The 20,569-nt window shown below is 37.9% G+C and overlaps 1 protein-coding gene across 5 annotated transcripts in view; it reads right to left on the bottom strand.

The window, feature by feature from the left end:
- Positions 1 to 20,569, bottom strand: part of phf14 (PHD finger protein 14) — a 117,812-nt gene that overhangs the window by 51,899 nt on the left and 45,344 nt on the right. For 3 of the 5 annotated variants that reach the window (XR_013280059.1, XM_077506327.1, XM_077506326.1), the window contains 2 exons: positions 14,429 to 14,491; positions 11,774 to 11,895 (listed from right to left, as the gene is read on the bottom strand). Coding sequence is in view for 3 of the 5 variants with exons in the window: in XM_077506327.1 (XP_077362453.1) it covers positions 11,774 to 11,895; positions 14,429 to 14,491 (185 nt within the window). In the remaining 2 variants the exon portion in view is untranslated. Of the gene's footprint in view, positions 1 to 5,447; positions 7,279 to 11,773; positions 11,896 to 14,428; positions 14,492 to 20,569 lie in introns of those variants that run through there. The other 2 variants (XR_013280057.1, XM_077506328.1) reach the window with 1 other exon arrangement.

Raw genomic sequence — 20,569 nt, 5'->3', positions numbered from 1 at the left:
TACTTACAATCTTAAATAGATTTGTGAAAACTGATGAAACTTAGCTCTCTTCTAATGCTAATTGCTGCAAAATGGAAACAGGTAGAAACATACTTTTTTTCCTGATGAAAGAAGAGACTTTAATCTTTCTTTTGATAGGTTCCATGCTTTTATAGCAAGAGAACACAATATTCTGTGGGCCGTTCAAAATCAGTCAAAATCCAGTAAAACAGCTGGGAGAGAACGGGACTGCTTCTGTGAAAATGGTTGGGAGTGAAAGAGTTAAAAACGTTAAATTTCATCATATCAGTCATGTTTCCTTGTAATTTCATATACTGTGAGCCCATTGAAAAACAGATACAATGCTGCCATCTGCTGGCCATAGATAGTGGGGGTTTTTGATTCCACAACCTATTGAGCAGGCAGTGCTGCACAAGACGTTGCACTGCCCTTTGAGAAAAGAAGAAGAAAAAAAACAACCTGAGTAAATGTCAACGTTTATGGCAGCCTTCATTAGGATTTTAGCATACGTCATTAAATGTTGTTTTGTGGTCAAAGAGTTAATGTACATAAACAGGCCAAGGAAAGATTGGGGGGAGCGATCTCCTATAGGCATCAAATTACAGATGAGACATTCTTGTAACATGTCAAAATAACATAAAATAATAGTGTCTGCAAAAGTTTGGGCACCCTGCAGAGTTTTTAGCATGCACCGACCCGTTTGGAAAGAAGAGACCTGATAATGTCATGGATTGCTCTCAATCATCGAATGGATCAGGTGACGTCAATCTCAAAGGTTTCAAATGCCCACATTCATCTGTACAACTAAACACAGAAACTGAAAATCATTGACCCTCACAAAGCAGGAGAAGGCTATAAGAAGATAGCAAAGTTTTTTCAGTCGCCAATATCCTCCATTCGGAATGCAATTAACTCATTTGCTCCCAATAACGTATAAATACGTTTTTTATGTTCTAAGTGTCCCAAAGACGTATTTATACGTTTTTTTATGCTAGAGCATACAGAAGGCTTTGATGTAGCCTCTCAACTGCAAAGAACACTTGCAGAAATGGTAGTTATTACACAAACGGCCAGCAGGTGGCAGCAGTGCAAAGGAGATCAACCATGTAGAAAAAAAACTAAATTACAATTTTAAATAGATTTGTGATAACTGATGAAACTTAGCTCTCTTCTAATGCTAATTGCTGCAAAATGGAAACAGATAGAAACATACATTTTTTTCCTGATGAAAGAATATACTTTAATCTTTCTTTTGATAGGTTCCATGTTTTTATAGCAATTGAACACAATATTCTGTGGGCCTTGCAAAATCAGTCAAAATCCTGTAAAACAGCTGGAAGCGAACGGGATTGCTTCTGTGAAAATGGCTGGGAGTGAAAGAGTTAAGAAATGGCAGTCATCGGGAACAGTGGACGTTAAAGGAAGAACTGGAAGAGCAAAAAAAAAATAGACAACAACTCGCAGGATTCTGACAAAAGTAAGTCAAAAACCCACGTTTGAATCCACGATCCATCCAGAAAGATCTGGTAAGCACTGCAGTTGTGCTTCTCAAATAGTGGGGCGGGCCCCCCCAGGGGGGCGCGAGGCTCCATCAAGGGGGGCGTGTTTGACCTCGGGGAACATGCGTTTTTAGTTTTAGTTTTTTTACTGTCCTAGAATAAAGTGCAATTGCACCTCCACTACATTAGGGGGCAGTGGCGCTCATTATTGGCAGAGTGTGCGCAGGGAGCATTCTCTCGGTGGTGTAGAGTTTTGTTTGCACTGAGCATGCGCGCTTGGACACAGCAAAAAAAAAAAAAAAAAAAAAAAAAAAATCAGCACAAATTATTTTATATTTTTGTTTTGCAGGTTAAAGTTGTTGGGTTTTTTTTCTAATACTGTGCTCCTGAGTTTGAATGCATTATTATTTATTGATTTTATGTAATTTTATTTTTCCGTATCATATGGTTTGACATGGTCTGTCAAAAAATGTTTATAGTTTAATTAAGGATTTAATTTTATTTGTGAATTTTGTGAATTTCAGTTGTACTTTAAATCTTTTCTGTTACAGTTAATAAAGCTGTTGTAAGTTGGTCCATATTTCTTTATTTTTGTATTCTCTTATACGTTAATACGGATACAGTGTTATGCACAGGTGTGCTTAAAAACAATTTTATAGACGATACTATATATATATATATATATATATAGTTGCGTGGGGGTGGGGGTCACGAGATGTTTTTTTCTTACGAGGGGGGGCATGACAGAAAACAATTGAGAAGCACTGCACAATAGAGACTTTCAAATACACAAATGTGGTGTTCATGGAAGAGCCTGATGCATTTTGAAAACATTCTCTGGACTGATGAGGTTAAAATTTGGGCTGTCAGTTTAATGCATTAATTAGATTAATTAATTATACTGCAAATTAACACAACGCTAAAAGCCATTTGGCTTTTCTACATAGAATACCCAAAGGGCAGTCCAGTGGCTGGATTAGTCTCACCATTTATTTGCAAATGAGGCAATAACTGTCTCCAAGTGTGTTAGTTTGTTTTGGATGAACAGCCAAACACAGGTTTGATCAGCATTTGGCTTTTCTAAATTCAATACCAATACGGCAGTTGGTTGTTCTTTTGGCCAACTCAACAATGATCCTTGCCATATTGATGCGAATGACGCCTGTGGATTCATTTAGTCAGGTTCCATGAATGTGAAGTGAAATCTGCACAATCATTTGAAATTTGCGAGGTTTGGCAGTGGCTCGGCTGCTGTGCTCAAAGGAGACGGGGGTGCTGCACGCGCAGCACATGCTCCGCCGCGTCTGCGCAGCCGCAGAGAGAGACAGGAGGAGGAGAAAACAGGAGAGGCAAGGACGACACACAAACACGGTTTGTACAAGATGATCCCGAAAACGCAGTAACATTTGGAGACATTTTAATTGGTTTAAGTCAGAGGAGAGAAGGAGCTGGATCAGCCTGTCCAAGTTGATATATTTATTTATTTTTTTAATGCAAATTTAAAATAAAGCAAGGTCTTTTATCCTGGAATGGGTGAGCAGCTAATGTTTGTTTTGTTCGCTTATTCTGTTGCAGTTAAATTACTACTTACTATTTGTGCTATTTGATTGTTATTTTGATTGTTGTTGGTTGAAGTTTTAATTGTTGCTTGTTTATTGTTTGGAGCCTTTTTAATGTTCAATAAAATGAGAAAAAAATGGTTTTCTTTGCTTGATACTTGTTGCTATTTGCATTCAGTAGAGTGCAATATTTAGTTCACCAAGTCATTTATCAAAATGTATGGTAAATTTTGGGGGTGTGCCAAAAAAATCGATTCATAAAATAATCGAGATTCTCATTTATTAATCGAATCAAATCAAATCGATATTTAATATCCAAAAATCGATTTTATTTAAATTAGAAATGAAGAAGGGGAAAAGGCAGTTCTAGCCCACATGCTGTTTTTGTGGAAAAAGGCACATACAATACAAAATTAATGTTTTACAAAAAAAAAAAAAAAAAAAAAAAAAAAAAAAAAAAAAACTTTAATGTCTCTATTTGTCATTTTGTCTTGCAAAGCAGACTGGAGTAGATCATGACAATGTTGTGCATATCTGTAAATTGAAGCAGAAATCATTTCTCAATCAAAACATTTTGAGTCGGAAATCGTTTGAATCGAGAATCGAAAATCAATTCTGAATCGAATCGTAGACACAAAAATCGTAATCGAATTGAATCGTGAGACAGTCAAAGATTCCCAGCCCTAGTAAATTTGTTGTAAATATTTAAGAGAAAAACTAAAGTTAAAAGAGCCGTTTGAGAGCCAAAAAGAGCCGGCTCTTTTCACTGAGCCGATCCAAATGTACCAGATCAGAGCCGAAAATCCCATCACTAATTGAGTGACCTGTCGTGTGCAGTGGTACGTCACTTCCTACCTGCGCCGCTAGTCAAAAGCAGGGTGACGACAGACATGGACACGAGCGCGACACAGGAGGAAAGTTTCAGCATTTCAGCAAATTCTGGATGCGAACTTGATGACATCTGTGTAAAAGCTGAAGTTAAAGAGGGGATTACTTCTACAAATGGATAAAGATCTTAAACACAACTCAAAATCCACGATGGATTACATCAAGAGGTATACTGCAGGTTTTGTCATGGCCTCCACAATCTCCTGACCTCAACTTCATCATTGAAAATCTATAGATAGATCTTAAAAGAACAGAGTGTAACAATCCAAAAATCTCAAGTAAATGGAACACTTTTGTCAGGAAAAAAGGGCGCCAATACCTCAAACAAGAATCAAAAGATTGGCTGGCTACAAAAAGCGTTTACAAGCAGGAGAAGGTATTAACTTTGCAGGGTCCCCAAACTTTTGCAGACACCATCCTTTGTTTTTTTGTTATTTTGAATAAAATGTAAATGATGGAAATTAAATCCAACTTTTTTTTTTAAGCATGTAATAAGAATGTCTTATCCGGTTGTTTGAGAGTTTTCCATATTTTTACTATTAACGCATTCACTCTCAGCCATTTTCACATTTCGCAATCCCGTTCGCTCCCGGCTGTTTTACTGGATTTTGACTGATTTTGCAAGACCCACAGAATATTGTGTTCAATTGCTATAAAAACATGGAACCTATCAAAAGAAAGATTAAAGTCTCTTCTTTCATCAGGAAAAAAAAGTACATTTTTTATGTTTCCGTTTTGCAGCAATTAGCATTATAATATAGCTAAGTTTAATCATTTTTCACAGATCTATTTAGAATTGTGAATAATTGAGCTTTTTTTTTTTTCAACATGGCCCTGGTCGAGCTCCTTTGTTCTGCTGCCACCTGCTGGCCGTTTGTTTAATAACTACCATTTCTGCAACCGTTCTTTGCAGTTGAGAGGCTGCATCAAAGCCTTCTGTATGCTCCAGCATAAAAACAAGACAAAAAAAAACAACAACCGTATAAATACGTCTTTGGGACACTAAAACATGTGAAATAAAACATATTCATACGTTTTTGGGAGCAAATGAGTTTTTATCTAGGGTGTTTAAACTTTCAATCACTACTGTATACTTCAATCCAATCACACAGAATTGTAATTATTCAGAATTAATGAAGTAGGTTGGGTAATTCATATTGCCATGCATGGAAAGCAGCTATTAGACAATGAATGAGAAATGACAAACCAAGCTTACACCCGCTAAGACCAATGCAATTGGTTGTTTGCAAAAGAGGTTACCACGTATGGCTGGCGTTGCTGGACCCAAACGCCTGGAGAGAGGAGCCTGCATTGTCCACAAAAGTGACATTTGGGGGCACAATGTGACAGTTGTCACGTGCCCCGACAGAGGCAAAGTCGCTGTTTTGACAGTCCTGACTGAGGACCACCAGGGACATGGAGACAAAGCTGGGCTTCCTTCTCAAGGCCTGCCAGTCAAACAGTCAACTTCTGAATATGACGAACAAGGAAGACGTCAAAATGCCCAAAAACAATATTTGTATTTACATAAGGAAATTACTATTCACCAACCTAACATTTATCTAATACAGAATACTCTATGTAATGTAACATTAAGCTACATTACAAACAAATGTGTCTCAATACTTTACATTCCAAGCTTTCTTAAACATCCATCTATCCATTTTCGGGACCGCTTATGCTTTCCTAAACATCTCTGGCCTTTTTCATTTCAAGCAAAAATGTTTACACACCGCCACCCACACAAAACAACTGTTACAAGTAGGGATGTAACGATACCGGCGATATTGTGATATTAAAACTGCCACGATATCATGTTGTCATGTTCATGATATTTAAATGCCACACATCTGTTCAAAAAGTCAGGTTGATTTCCATTTGTTCATTTGTAGCACACTCTGGTGGCTAGTTTTATAGTGCAGTTTAATTTTCATTAGGGATGATTTGGCCCTTCTATGATTAAAATACACTAATTGCCAGATGAAGGGGAACGTAATATGCTTGTGAAGTGAGTTAATATGTGTTGGAACTCAATGTGTGCTTGCATTAGCGAGTAAGTCGCTCAATATTAAGTGTTATTAGAGATTGGAGGTAGTTTATATGTATTGGTGTTATGTACAAAAGCACAATATTGCTCTTTTTTTTTCTTTTTTTTTTTTTTTACAATATTGTGACTTTTTTTTTAAATATCGCCAACCTTCCCCCAATATCGTGATAATTATCGTATCGTGATATTTGGATATCGTTACATCCCAAGTTACAAGTGAATTTTACATTAATCGAAATACAGCCTAAATACTGTAAATGGATACATGGGTACTGTATGTGTTATGTAGTAACAGTAATAAATACAAATGGGAATAAAACAAAAAAAGTTAAAGTCAATATGATACCAAATAGGTGACAAACCACTGCTCACTCATCGAACAGATTTGTCATTGCCGCGTCCTCGTAGCTTTTGAAAGTTCAAAGCAAAAAATGATAACAATAAACATCCTGTTGATGCTGTGCCTGTTGTGTGAATGCCTCATTATTGTATTCCATAGTCTGCACTTGGCAAGCTGTCCATTATCCTGCTCCCAACCGTCTCCTCTCGAGTAAAACTTATCAAGGCCAACAACCAGATGTTTGAAACCGTTGCTGCACGGTGCTGCCGCCACCAACTTCCAACAAAACGAACAAAGATGGCTGCCATTTCAGAAAACAAAAGGCTCCTTCATCAGCATTGGACGAGTTTATCTCAACAACAATTATGATTGAATAAAGTACTTTTTTTTTTCTTTTTTTAAATCCAAAAGGCAGTTTAATGCATAACTGTAATCAGTGACAGAAAATAAATATGAGTGGGCACATTTCATCATCAATTAAATTCTCGTTTTCTACCATCAAACTTATTTACTTCATTGCTGCATTTAACTCCTTCAAAATTCATAACTAACTCATGTCTTGCCATGGCACCCCATATCAAAAATTACATCCCATAATTAGTGCTGACCAATGTAATTAAAGAAACCAACATTAAAAAAAAGACTAAATATTAGATTAAAATTAAGACTAAATTCTCAACCTAGTTAGTGGTAGCAGCAGTTGAGCAGATTAATGTCAGGAGTTCATCTCAGAGAATTTCTGTCTTTCAGATTCTGTCAGTTTCCATTGGACAGCTGAGGTGATTGTGGGCTGTAGGGGGCGGTCTTGTTCTCTCTCTTGTTCTTCAGCCCGTATCAACTGCCATTCTTCAAATGCCTCAATTTTGCCTTTGTTTTTCTCTAAGCCAATGGTCATCGGTCCCAAGTTTTTTTGCCAGGTGAGGTGGCTGCCCCGGCTCTCACAACCTGTGCAATGCAAAGATAGAAAGAGTCAGGGCAGCACACCTCAAACCCTGAGCAGAAAAACCTCACAACTTTTAGATTAATTTCACTTACTTCTTCACATACTTCTAAAAACCACAACAGATAATACACAAACACTACGCTTTTTATAAGTTGACCTTTTTACAAAGCTCTATTTACATTGATTGTAATGTATATTGTATTGGAAACACACTAATCACAAAAAGTTAGGGATAAGAAGCTGAACAGCAAAATTCACAACAGTTGCACGAGCCATAAATCGACCAATTCATTTTCTGGTTGAGTTAGAATCGGTATGTAAGCAGACCACTTTATCATGCTTTTCACATTTTGAATTCATGAGCCCATGACAGCGCCGAACAATTGATCAACTGTGTCTCGCCAATTTGAGGCCGCAAAAAGGATTTTCTCAGAGCCGAGTGGCCACCGACAGAACTTAAGAGTGTCACAGAGTTTCATTAGGGGTTTGCACGGAAGTGTGGAACTAACAATGTGGAGTAAACATTTTTAATTGGAAAAATACATTCAATTGTATTTGCAAATACGTTCAAACGTATTCCAAAGTGCTTGCAAGTAAGTTTGAATGTAAAAACATTTTTCTCATAACGCCATGGGGTATTGACATGCTAATGCGCAAGTTAAAAAAAAAATAAAATAAAAAAAAAAATATATATATATATATATATATATATATATATATATATATATATATATATATATATATATGAAGCATTTACACGGAGCCCCTCTGGTATCAGGGTCTGATTTTTTTTATTTATTTTTTTTGTGCTAATATGTACCTCCAGTTTAACAATCTGTACCCACAGTTGAGTAAACTGTACCCACAGTTTAACAATCTGTACCCACAGTTTAGTAAACTGTACCTACAGTTTAACAATCTGTACCCACAATTTAGTAAACTGTACCGACAGTTTAACAATCTGTACCCACAGTTTAGTAATCTGTACCCACAGTTGAGTAAACTGTACCTACAGTTTAACAATCTGTACCCACAGTTGAGTAAACTGTACCGACAGTTTAACAATCTGTACCCACAGTTTAGTAAACTGTACCTACAGTTTAACAATGTGTACCCACAGTTTAACAATCTGTACCCACAGTTTAGTAATCCGTACCCACAGTTTAACAATCTGTACCCACAGTTTAGTAAACTGTACCTACAGTTTAACAATCTGTACCCACAGTTTAACAATCTGTACCCATAGTTTAGTAAATTGTACCCACAGTTTAACAATCTGTACCCACAGTTTAGTAAACTGTACCTGCAGTTTAAAAATCTGTACCCACAGTTTAGTAAACTGTACCTACAGTTTAACAATCTGTACCCACAGTTTAACAATCTGTACCCATAGTTTAGTAAATTGTACCCACAGTTTAACAATCTGTACCCACAGTTTAGTAATCTGTACCCACAGTTTAACAATCTCTACCCAGTTTAGTAAACCGTACCCACAGTTTAGTAATCTGTACCCACAGTTTAACAATCTCTACCCACAGTTTAGTAAACCGTACCCACACTTTAGTAAATTGTACCCACAGTTTAGCAATCTGCACCCACAGTTTAGTAATCTGTACCCACAGTTTAGCAATCTGCACCCACAGTTTAGTAATCTGTACCCACAGTTTAGTAAACTGTACCCACAGTTTAACAATATGTACCCAGAGTTTAGTAATCTGTACCCAATGATGTGCATGCAAAGTTTTGATAAAAATTTGGAATGATTCGGCAATTTCATTGTGTGGAAATTGCCTTCCCTCTCCAGTATTTCCCAACATTTATTAAGCCAAGGTGGAAGCCATGCGTAATTCTGCTGTATGAATGGCAACACAGGAGACGATTTATTGTACATTCTGACATCTAATGGAAGAGCATTTGAATTGTTCTGCATTTTGACTAGACAACGCTGGCATAGTAATTAATATCAGTGAACAAAGACATCATATCGATAAATCAATAATACTTTTTGGAGAAATAAATACAAACATCTAACATATGTAGGAATGCTGAAAGCATTTCCACTTATGTTAGTCGGATTTTTTTTTTATACTTATATTCTCACTTTTTTGCCGTCAAACAACTCCCACATAATACTTCCGATTTACGCCGTTCGAATTTTAACTTGCTTAAAAGAAATTCACGCCTTCCTGGGAATATATTGTCTGATTCCACATTACTTACAGCACTCGCATAATTTAACATTAAAGATAAAATTTTCCTCATTCATTTTCAATGGGAATGACACTGAACTTTTACTAAATCCCACTTTCCACGCCCACTTCCATACATACAACTGATCATCAATACCGGCTCAGCTGCCTAGTGGCGCACCTGGTATATTGCATTGCTCAATAACCAGGAGGTCGTGGGTTCGAATCCCATCTCCGACTGTACATTGCAAATATATCCATGGCCATTATGCTAAGGGATATACATGTATCCCAATTGAATATCATATCAAGAAATGCATTATAATTTCACTGAAATTATTAAACGATTAGCTTTCAGTATGTACTGACATACTTCACTACAATTACATACGTCACAGGTATTTCTATGACTCAAGTAATCCAGCGGTTAAGGACTGGTGGTCAGTGTGCGTGGGTTCAAATCCCGCTTCGACCACTCTTTAGTACAATTGATATTTATTTTTGATGTCATTCATCATGATTATGTTTTTATTCCGTTCTATAGTCAAAATTTAAATTCAACGCAAGCTTTCAGTATATACTGACGTATTCACTACAATTATATACAATGTCACAGATTTGTGGTTTGAGCAATTGCCTGCCACACCGGAAGACCTGGGTTCAAACCCTGCTTGGACAGCTCTACAGCTAGTGCAGCGGAGCTTTGAACAGTAAACAGGAAGCCAGGGTTTGAATCCCACTTTCAGCAGTTTGCAGTTCAAGTTTTCTTTTTATTCATTTATCATTTAACTGCAAATTACTACCGTATTTTCCACACCATAAGGCGCACCGCATTATAAGGCGCACCTTCAATGAATGACACATTTTAAAACCTTTTTTCCATATATAAGGCGCACCGCACTATAAGGCGCACCTTCAATGAATGACATATTGTAAAACTTTTTCCATATATAAGGTGCACCGCATTATAAGGCGCACCTTCAATGAATGACATATTTTAAAACTTTTTCCATATATAAGGTGCACCGCATTACAAGGCGCACCTTCAATGAATGACATATTTTAAAACTTTTTCCATATATAAGGTGCACCGCATTATAAGGCGCACCTTCAATGAATGGCCTATATGAAAAAGTTTTTCCATAATATAAGGCGCACCGCATTATAAGGCGCATAGAGGAGAAGCCACTGCAGTGGCTGGGGTTGCATTAAGCGTACAATAGATCAAGGGTGGCGAGATCCGCTCCTCGGGGGCTGCAGTCCTGCAGGTTTTGGATATTTCTTTGATTTATGCCATTCAAGCCTGATAATTAATTGGAATCAGCTGCACTTTGAGTAGGGAAATCTATAAAGCCTGCAGGACTCCGGCCCTCGAGGACGGCAGTTTGCCACCCCTGCAATAGATGGAGCTGTGCCTAAAGGGAATCTGAACAAAACAGATGAGGCAGTCAGACATTTATGACCGGTAATTGAATACAAACCGGCATTCTGACAACTTTGTTCATTCCCAAAACAAGTTACCGGTAGTGCAGTCACAATATGGTTCCGTATTAACAATATAACAATAACTCAATATTGTTCAAACGTTACGATCCAGATCTACAATATTTCCCAGCCTTGTCCAGGTGTGGTACTACCGTTCTAACTGCTGTTACTTCGGTGACGCCCCCTGACTACGGTAGCTGTACGTAACCAATATTGAGTCACATATAAGGCGCACCTGATTATAAGGCGCTGTCGGTTTTTGAGAAAATTAAAGGGTTTTAGGTGCGCTTTATAGTGCAGAAAATACGGTATTTAATAATTACTAGTAATACTACTACTACTACTACTAGTAATTAATAGTTAATTACTTTGTAATTTTCACATAATTTATCCTTCAATCTCCTTCATAAGTATTCAGCTATTAGCATTCAGCAAATTCTGCAGAAATTGCACTTTGTTTAATTATTATTTTATGTATTTATTTTTCCTGTGGCACCCTACTTGGGTGCCACGGGAACTATGGTTCCAACAGCACAGGGCAATCCTTTTTATTATGTCTGCACCTGGAATTCCAAGAAAGCAGAAGACTAAATTGTGCTATTCATTCCACCTTAATGAAGTGTGCAAATGTATGTGGCAGGTCAATACTGAGGGCCTATGGAATGAGATAGGGTCAGTCCTATACATCTGTTGAGCCTAGGCGGGAAGAACCTAATGAAGATTGAACTTTAATCATCAGGACAGTCCATGCGACACATGCAGGCACAGCACATGCCAAGCCTTGCGCCATATCTTCGACCCACATACACTCGCGTTCTCTCACCTCACAAGATTTTCATTGTCTCCCGGTCCTTTACAGGTTGTACACTCAGTCCTTGTGTCGTCTGGTTTGTTCTTTTTTAGCACAGCAGACTGCCGCTGTCTGCGCTCCCTTGGCATCGATTCCTATGGAAACGTGGATAGTGAGAATCAAATGCTGAATGGGGTGTTCAACTCAATCCAAACAAACAGACTACTCCAAAGAAAGATTATGTGGATTGTTCTACTTTCAACGTTGCAGTAGTAATTTACCAAACTCAACTCAACTTTATTTTATAAAGCACTTTAAGAACAGGCATTGCTGTATACAAAGTGCTGTACATGAAACAAATCGGTTGTGTAGTAAAGAATAAGGTAATAAAACAAGAACTTGTATACAAGTTTTTTTTTGTTTTTTTTTTGTTTTTTTTTACAAGTAAATAAATTTTACATCAGTAAATTAATAAGTAGGTGAGTAAATAAATAAATAAGTAGAATAAACAAATTAACAAATTAACACACACTACAAAACACCCAAAACAATCTTAAGCCTCATCGCCAAAAGCCAAAGAATACAGACGTGTTTTAAAAGAGGATAAAGAGGGGCATTGTCTAATATTTAGTGGGAGGTCGTTCCAAAGGGAGGGACCGGCAACAGCAAAGGCTCGATCTCCTCTAAGCCTCCGCTTAGCCCTTGGTACCTCCAATTGTGTCTGGTCTGCTGACCTGAGGCACCGGGCAGGTGTGTAGGGGTGAGAGATCAGCGAGATAAGGTGGGGCAAAACCATTTAGAGATTTGAAAACAAATAGAAGAATCTTAAAATGGATTCTAAATTTCATGGGCAGCCAGTGAAGAGAGGCCAGGATAGGGGTTACGTGTTCCCTCTTACGGGCACCAGTTAGGAGACCAGCAGCAGCATTTTGGACAAGCTGGAGACGCTGCAGGGAGGACTGGCTGATTCCAAAGTAAAGTGCTTTACAGTAATCCAGCCGAGATGTAACAAAAGCATGGATTACCATTTCTAAGTGCTGCTGAGATAAGAGATTTTTTTTACCTTAGCCAGCTTCCGAAGATGAAAAAAGCTGGATTTGACAACACCGACAATTTGCCGGTCCAGTTTAAAGTCACTGTCCATCTTGACACCCAGGTTTGAGGCTGTTGGCTTCAGATATTGTGCCAGAGGACCCAAATCGGCAGGATGAGAAGAGCCGCTGGGACCAAAGACCATAACTTCTGTTTTCTTCTCATTGAAGTTCAAGACATTTAAAGCTATCCAGGCTTTGATTTCCTCCAGACAGGACAAAAGAGGCCTCATTTTTTTTTTTTTTTTTTTTATGCAAGTGAAAAGGGGTGGGTTTTTGGACCTGGGGGAAATTTCAGGGTTCTAGTACCTGGGGAGAGGCATTAAAGGTGAAGAGGGAGTGGTGCTTGTCAGATCCCACATTGATTGCGGCAGGTGCGCATCCAGCCAGAGACGCAAGGACACCAAAAAATGTGCACAACTGCATCAAGATTGTTGTGTGCTGGCTTGATAGCTTGTTGAGTGGCCTACCTGAAGTGACAGAATTTGGCAGGACGGTAAATATTTGATTTTATGTAATGTATTGTCCTTGAGTTAATTATCCCGGTTGATATTCTGCACTGACAATTTGGGTTTATTTTCTCTTTTTAGCCAATGATAATTTTTACTTTAGTAAAGGTTTTATTGGGCAAAGTGCAATATCATAGTGGGTGGTATCTAGTGTGACTTGGAGTTAAGTGGTTGCTGTGAAGACCTTTTCAAGAATCATGACTGTTTGCCGTGAGAATCTTTTTGAGAATTGTTTGCTGTGAAGACTTCTCTTTGTGTTGCTTTTTTTTTTTATACCGATATATTGTTTTGCACCCTTGCCCATTGCCTTTGTTTGGCATTTTTTTCTGTAATAAAGGGTCCTGTATTTTCTATATGAGCCTCCTGTTCTGGTTATTCGGAACAAACTGGTGCTTTGGCGTAATGAAATCAATTGAGATTACTAAGCAGTGATAGTGTCATTTTCAATCACTACACAAGTTATAATATTCCAATCAAATTTCTAGCGGTTGTCAAGCAACTCAAGTCGCAAGTTGTGGTGACAGTAGACAAGATAGTCGTCCATTCCTGGATCTCTCCAATGCAAGCCGGTAAGACTTCCTTTGCCGCTCACTCGACCAATGACAAGCAGTTTGCAGAGGCTGAGTCCAACCCAGTGCACGCTTAGGTCCGCCCCCTTATTTGAATGACATTTTGAACGGGCAGAGCGTCTGCAGCACGAAATAAATGTGAGAGCAAAGCGTTTGTTTTTGTTTTTAATTTATATATAATTCTATTTATATATGTTTGTATTTATTTGGACATATATTTTTATATTTACTTTTATTATTGAATCTTATTTTATTATTTGTCATTTACATTTTCTCACATTTCTCTCGTTTAAATATTCTCAATGTTCAAACTGAAATAAATTTTATAAAATAGGTACATTACTGTAAAAAATGAATGAAAAATTGCACTTAAAAAAAAAAAATAAAAATAAAAAATCCACGATACAGCAAGACCGCAAAGAGGGGGAATGCTGTATTTTACTTTTTAGGGGTTAGTCCCTCTTCAAACTTCAATCTTGACAAAAGCAATTATGGAATTCTTTGAAATGAGCGACAAACCTCAATCTTGTCTTCACTCTCTTCACAGAAAGGGATATTCTTTCTCTTCTGTCCTCTGGTTCTCTGTAAAACAGAAAAAACAAAAAGATTAAATTAAAGGAATAAAAAAAAAAAAAATCAAAACATTTGCAACCATTAATGTATCCCCGAGAAACAAACAAGAACTAAAAGAGGCTATAGCAAAGGCCTGGAAAGGCATTTCAAATCAACGCAGCAGTCTGGAGAAGTCAGTGGGGGCGCAAACTTGATGCAGTTAATGCAAGTCAGGGTTATGCCACCAAATATTAAACATTAACTTTAACTTACTACTACTAATGTGTGTTCCAATACTTTTGCTCACTTGAAAAGTGGGATGTTCAAACAAAAGGTGCACTGTCCTGAGTTGTTTAACACCTTTTGATGTAAATACCATGAAATAAAATTTTGAATTCTGAACTTTCGTCTCATATTCTTTTTTTTTTTTTAACGGAAACACAATTATCTTCAGTTTAAAAAAACAAAAACAAAACCCTTGCCGTTCCCAATACTTTTGGAGGGGACTGTAAAATGAGCAAATGCTACCCAATAGCACAGTGTGATCTCTTCGCACATTAGGTATACAAAGAATAAACAACACATCTTGTTTGTTCGCATCTGGTTGTGGAGCTGCTAGGGAATAACTTAAAGAAATAAATAACATATTGACCACAAACAATTCCATCTGTTGCTTTTGGATCAATGTCACATGCCAGATGGAGTACTTAACTTCAAAATAGATTCCTCTAAAAAGAAATCCTACCAGCTGCTCCTTCACTCGTGTGTCTATTTCATATTTGTTATGCATTGGTTGCCTCTTTAAGTAATATATAGAGCAGTTTGGCTAATCATAAGCTGATAGATGCTTAGCCGCACAGCTGATCGAAACTCTGCTTAGGTGAGGATATTAAAACTGCCGGCGGCTTAGAAATCGCAGGCAAAGTCAAGCTTTTAATTAAGTACTTCAGTGCATCTTTAACAAGGATGAATCATTTCACAGCAGAAGATATTAAACAGAGTGCTAGTAACCAGATGCTAATTTAATTCAAAATTCACTTGCTGATTCATGATAATATAGAATTCCATAATTATTAACAGGAGGGCTGTAATTAGAAAAAAAGCCATGGCTTGTGGACAGGGCTGGACTGGCACAATAAATAAATAAAATCAGCCCTGGAATTTTGACTTAAACCGGCCTGTCACACGCATGTGTACAGATAGGCATGTGTACCTATGCTTGGTCGCAACCCACTGTTACGCACAGTCAGGCTTTCATGAAATGAAATGCACATAGAACCTTGCTCATCACACTCAATACACGCAGGATCAAGTCCAAGTCAACATAGTGTTGAGTTAATTAGATGAGCCCATTTTTATTTGCACCTGAAACCATGACTGTGGATGGTATGATAAATAATGACTTCTCAACCATTCTGTTTGTTTGCTTTGGTGTGAAAATAGTGAATATAATTGACAAAAAGAATCAAATGTATGATTCTCAAGACAGATTATTATAAAATGTGTATTCAGGCATGACTCCTGACAGGCCTGGCAACCATCTGCCACTGATGTTGACTGTTTCAGTTTACGGTCTAGACTCTAAATGGATTAATGGGCCACTCCGTCTAAACTGGTCGACCTCTTGTTATAAGACTGAAGTTAAACGGATCGATAAATAAATAATACATTGATGACAGATAAATAAATAATACATTTTCATACAAATCTTACAGTGTACATGTACAAGTTTACTGAATAGTAGTTTCTAAATGTGAGTAAAAAAATCACAACAACCGACTTATAAATTCGTATCGGGATTAATCGGTATCGAATCGAAACGTGACCTATGAATCGTGATCCGAATCAAATCGTCAGGCACTAGGCAATTCACACCCCTAGTAGTTAACATTTATAGCAAAAAAGAGAAAACAAAAGTAGTTTACAAAATTTAGTAAAAGAACAAGCATGACAATGTTAAAACTTTATCCAGCCATCGATCCATCATCTGCTGCTTATCTGGGGTCGGATCGCGGGGGCAGCAGCTTTAGCAGGGAAGCCCAGGCTTCCCTCTTCCCGTCCACTTGAACCAGCTCCTCCGGCGGCATCCCAAGCCGTTCCCAGGCCAGCCGAGAGACATAGTCTCTCCAGCGTGTCCTGGGCCATCCCCAGGGGCTCCCGCCGGTGGGACACGCCCGGAACACCTCCACAGGGAGGCGTCCAGGAGGCATACAGGAAACTTTAAAAACATTTAACATAATGAAGTTTAAAATATTATTATTATTATTATTAATTAAAAGGGGAAAAGACATGATTAATGAAAACTGTTTAAAAGTCCTTAATCAAAGGTATGAGAAAAAAAGCAGTTTTCAACCTGGATTTAAAAGCATTTACACTCAGGGCTGACTTCACTTCCGTTGGCAGCCTATTCCATCTGTGTGCAGCATAACAGCTAAATGCAGCTTCACCGTGTTCGCTTCGAACTCTGGGTTCCACTAGTTGGCCCAAGTCTGTAGATCTCAGAGCCCTGCTGGGTTTGTACTCAATCAGCATTTCTTGGATATATTCAGGACCCAAACCATTTAGTGATTTATAGACGAGTAGCAGAACTTTAAAATCGATTCTACAGCTGACAGGGAGCCAGTGTAAATCCTTAAGTACTGGAGTAATATGTTCTGATTTCTTTGTTTTGGTCAGAACTCGAGCTGCAGCGTTCTGAATGAGCTGCAATTGTCTCATGTTCTTTTGAGAGAGTCCAGTCAGAAGACCGTTACAGTAATCTAGTCTGCTGGAGATAAAAGCATGGATAAGCTTCTCTTGGTCTGCTTGAAGCATGCAGTCCTTCAGTCTGGATATGTTTTTCAGCTGGTAAAAGGCTGTTTTAGTGATGAATTTAATATGATTGCTGAAAGTCAGGTCTTGGTCTATTAGTACCCCAAGATTTCGAACTTGGTCTTTAGTTTCTAAAGACAGTGACTCAAGCTGTTTTTTAACAGCAATCCTCTTTTCTTTATTGCCGAAAACAATGACCCCCGTTTTGTTTTTATTTAGCTGGAGGATATTTTGGTTCATCCAGTTGTTAATTTGCTCTAGAGAATGAACACAATACGTTATTAGAACTGCTGTCATTTGGGGACAATGATAAATACAGTTGTGTCATCTGCACAACTATGATAGTCAACATTGGCGTTCTGAAGCATTTGACCCAAATGTAACATATGTGACCGGCTCTGGCAAAAGGGTCCACATGTGCAAAAAACTCAAAATTCTGCACTTAATTCCCTTTAAAATGATATAAAATACATGGATGTAGCTGAAAAATTGACAAAGTTACGGCAGTTTTAATGTTCGAAAGTTGAAATCCCTAATTTTGAGAAAAAGGGCTTTAAAGTTTTGGTACTTGCACATTACAAATGTCCATAGCAACCAGTACCTTAGGAAAAAGATATGAACCTGAAATTTTCAGGAACTCAGTGGAAAGTCAATTCCAATAGCAGGCAAGGTCACCATCCGAGATTTGAACCCTTTAAACGTTTTGGAAGTTTGACCTCTCAAGAGATGAAATCAGCTTCAACTTTGAAGATCACACTCAGCATACAATTCATTTGCTGAGGCTTTGGTTATTTTATTGGTGCTCCTTGTGGTATTTTCTTGCATAAATGAGGTCATATTACCACAGTGGGAAATTTGATTTCATCATTTTGTGTCAATTAAAAGATTATTTGTCATTTGATGTGGCCTGTGAAAAGTGCTTTATTGACAACTTATCATAGATGTGATGTCTCAAATGCTTTTGAAAATTAATAAAATAAAAATGTTTTTGATTTTTTTTGTCCCACCACCCCACTGCAAGTAATAATGTGACACTAAACAATTGTATTTACAAGTCAGTATAGCCTGTGTGCATTTTGGGGTGGGGTGTCATACTGTGACTCTTTTGAGAGGACCATTTTTCATCTTCAAGCTAAATAGTTCCTAGCTCATTTTTATGTTCATGTCATCCAATTTAAAAGAGCATAAAGTGATAAAGTGAAAATGTGTGGTGATGGCGATATTTGCGACGTATGCAGAAAGACTTTTTTTTTTTTTTTTGACGCATCGAAAAGCATCGTGTCCGGCGTCGTATGAAATACACATCGACAAGCGATCAAACCATTACATTAGTATTTACAATACATTATTACATTAGTCTACATTACATAAAAGGCACTGGTGCATGCCACAACTTTTAACCGCCGTGGTCTGAGTAAAGGAGCAGATTGCTCCGTGAGGGGATCGCGGCTGCATCCCTCGCTCGAGTTCGACATGGTTTAGTCAAGTGTGTAAATTTAGTCATTTGAATTAAAAGTAGACAACGATTCATTAAGAATACGATCCTGGAGAATATCTCTGTTTGGATGACAATTCGCTGGTAAACGGACCGATGAAAACATCGCTTCCTGCTCTTTTAGGTAGGATGACTTCTGTTCACGTTCGTGCTGAATTGTGTTTCGACTTTTTTTGGTTGCTATGTCCATCCATCCATCCATTAGCATATTCGCTTATCCTCGCAATACTTAAATAAATCAGTAACGAATTATGTCTGAGGCTAGGAAAGTCGGGTTGTTTTTAAAAAGGTGCAAGACGCAATAAAGCTAGCTAGCTAGCTAGCAGGCTAAAAACACGTCCCTTAGTTACGAGGCATACTGTCTAATAATTGCTTATTTTCATACACTTCTATTACAATTTTGATTTTTATGCTGCTTGGAAATGAAACTAAAGACCTCAAGGAAGCTATTTGTGGAGAAATCTCAAAATGGACAAAAAATGTCCAACTGTCTAATATCGCCCATATCTCTTGTTTGAGCCTCCCGACATGCGGACCCTTTTGCTGGAGTGGGTCACATATACAGATTGAACAACAGGGGTCCAAGGACTGACCCTTGAGGGACCCCACATGTCATGGCCATTCGATCAGATTCAAAATTTCCAATGGTCACAAAGTAACTCCTTTACTCCAAGTAGGACCTGAACTACAAAGACAATCAAAGGAGCTCAGCAGTGTCAAAGCTGATCTGAAAACGAAAATCATTGACTTGAACAAGTCTGGAAAGTTGCTTGGAGCCATTTCAAAGCATCTGCAGGTCCCAAGACCAACAGTGCAAGCAATTGTTCATTAGTATAAAGTATATGGCACTGTTTATCACTACCATGATCAGGAAGAAAATGCAAGCTATCACCTGCTACTGAGAGAAAATTGGTCAGGAGGGAGAAGAGTTAACCAAGAATCATCAAAAAGCATATCTGCCAAGAATTAGAAGTGGCTGGAATACTGCTGTCAGTGTCCACAGTCAAGCGTGTTTTTTGCATAGCCATTAAGGCTATATATATATATATATATATATATATATCCAAGTCTAAGACAGACAACAAAAGTGACTGTTGGACGGTTTCTAGCAACAAGAGCAAAGTTCCCTCAAGTCCCAGAGGAGTGTGAGAAGGTCAAATATTGACAGTGAAGAAAAAGCAAAGGGGAGGGGAACGACTACCCTGGCAGTGCCACAAAGCTGTCAGATACAAATCTTGAAAGCCTCTTGTGTGCGGCTGTAGGAGGCTCTATATCACTGAATTAAAGCATGGTCGGCTCAGATAAGTAGGATCCAGCGACGGGTTCAGTAAACAAAAAAATGGAGCAGCAGTCCAATACACAGTTAAGGAAGTACTCTGTTTTTTTTTTTCCCTCGCTACAAAAGCCAGAGAACAGACTCGAAACAACAAGTATACATCACTCTGTTGGTGCACTAAAACATTTTCACATCATTTTATCTCACGTGAGAAAACACCTGCTTGCAAATGATGGAAAATGCCAAAAAGTATAAGCTATTACATGGTTTACTTGCAGAAAAGCACAATTACTGCAAAAATAAATATAGCACAAGGACATGCAGCTGAATTATTTTGTAGTATTGTTAGACTGAAAGCGTCTTGACCGCTCGCTGTCATTCATTTTGTGTTGATCAGGGGCAGACATAAATTTTACTTCTTTCTGTCCCCTTTCATTTATTTTACTTTCAAGAATAAATGAAATAAATTTGAATTGAATTGAAAAAAGAAGGTGACAATGGCAAGAGACACTGCACTGGTAACGTT

This window comes from Festucalex cinctus, chromosome 19 (genome assembly GCF_051991245.1).
Source record: "Festucalex cinctus isolate MCC-2025b chromosome 19, RoL_Fcin_1.0, whole genome shotgun sequence".
NCBI classification, from domain to species: Eukaryota; Metazoa; Chordata; class Actinopteri; order Syngnathiformes; family Syngnathidae; genus Festucalex; species Festucalex cinctus.
This window is presented reverse-complemented; position numbering and strand designations above follow the sequence as displayed.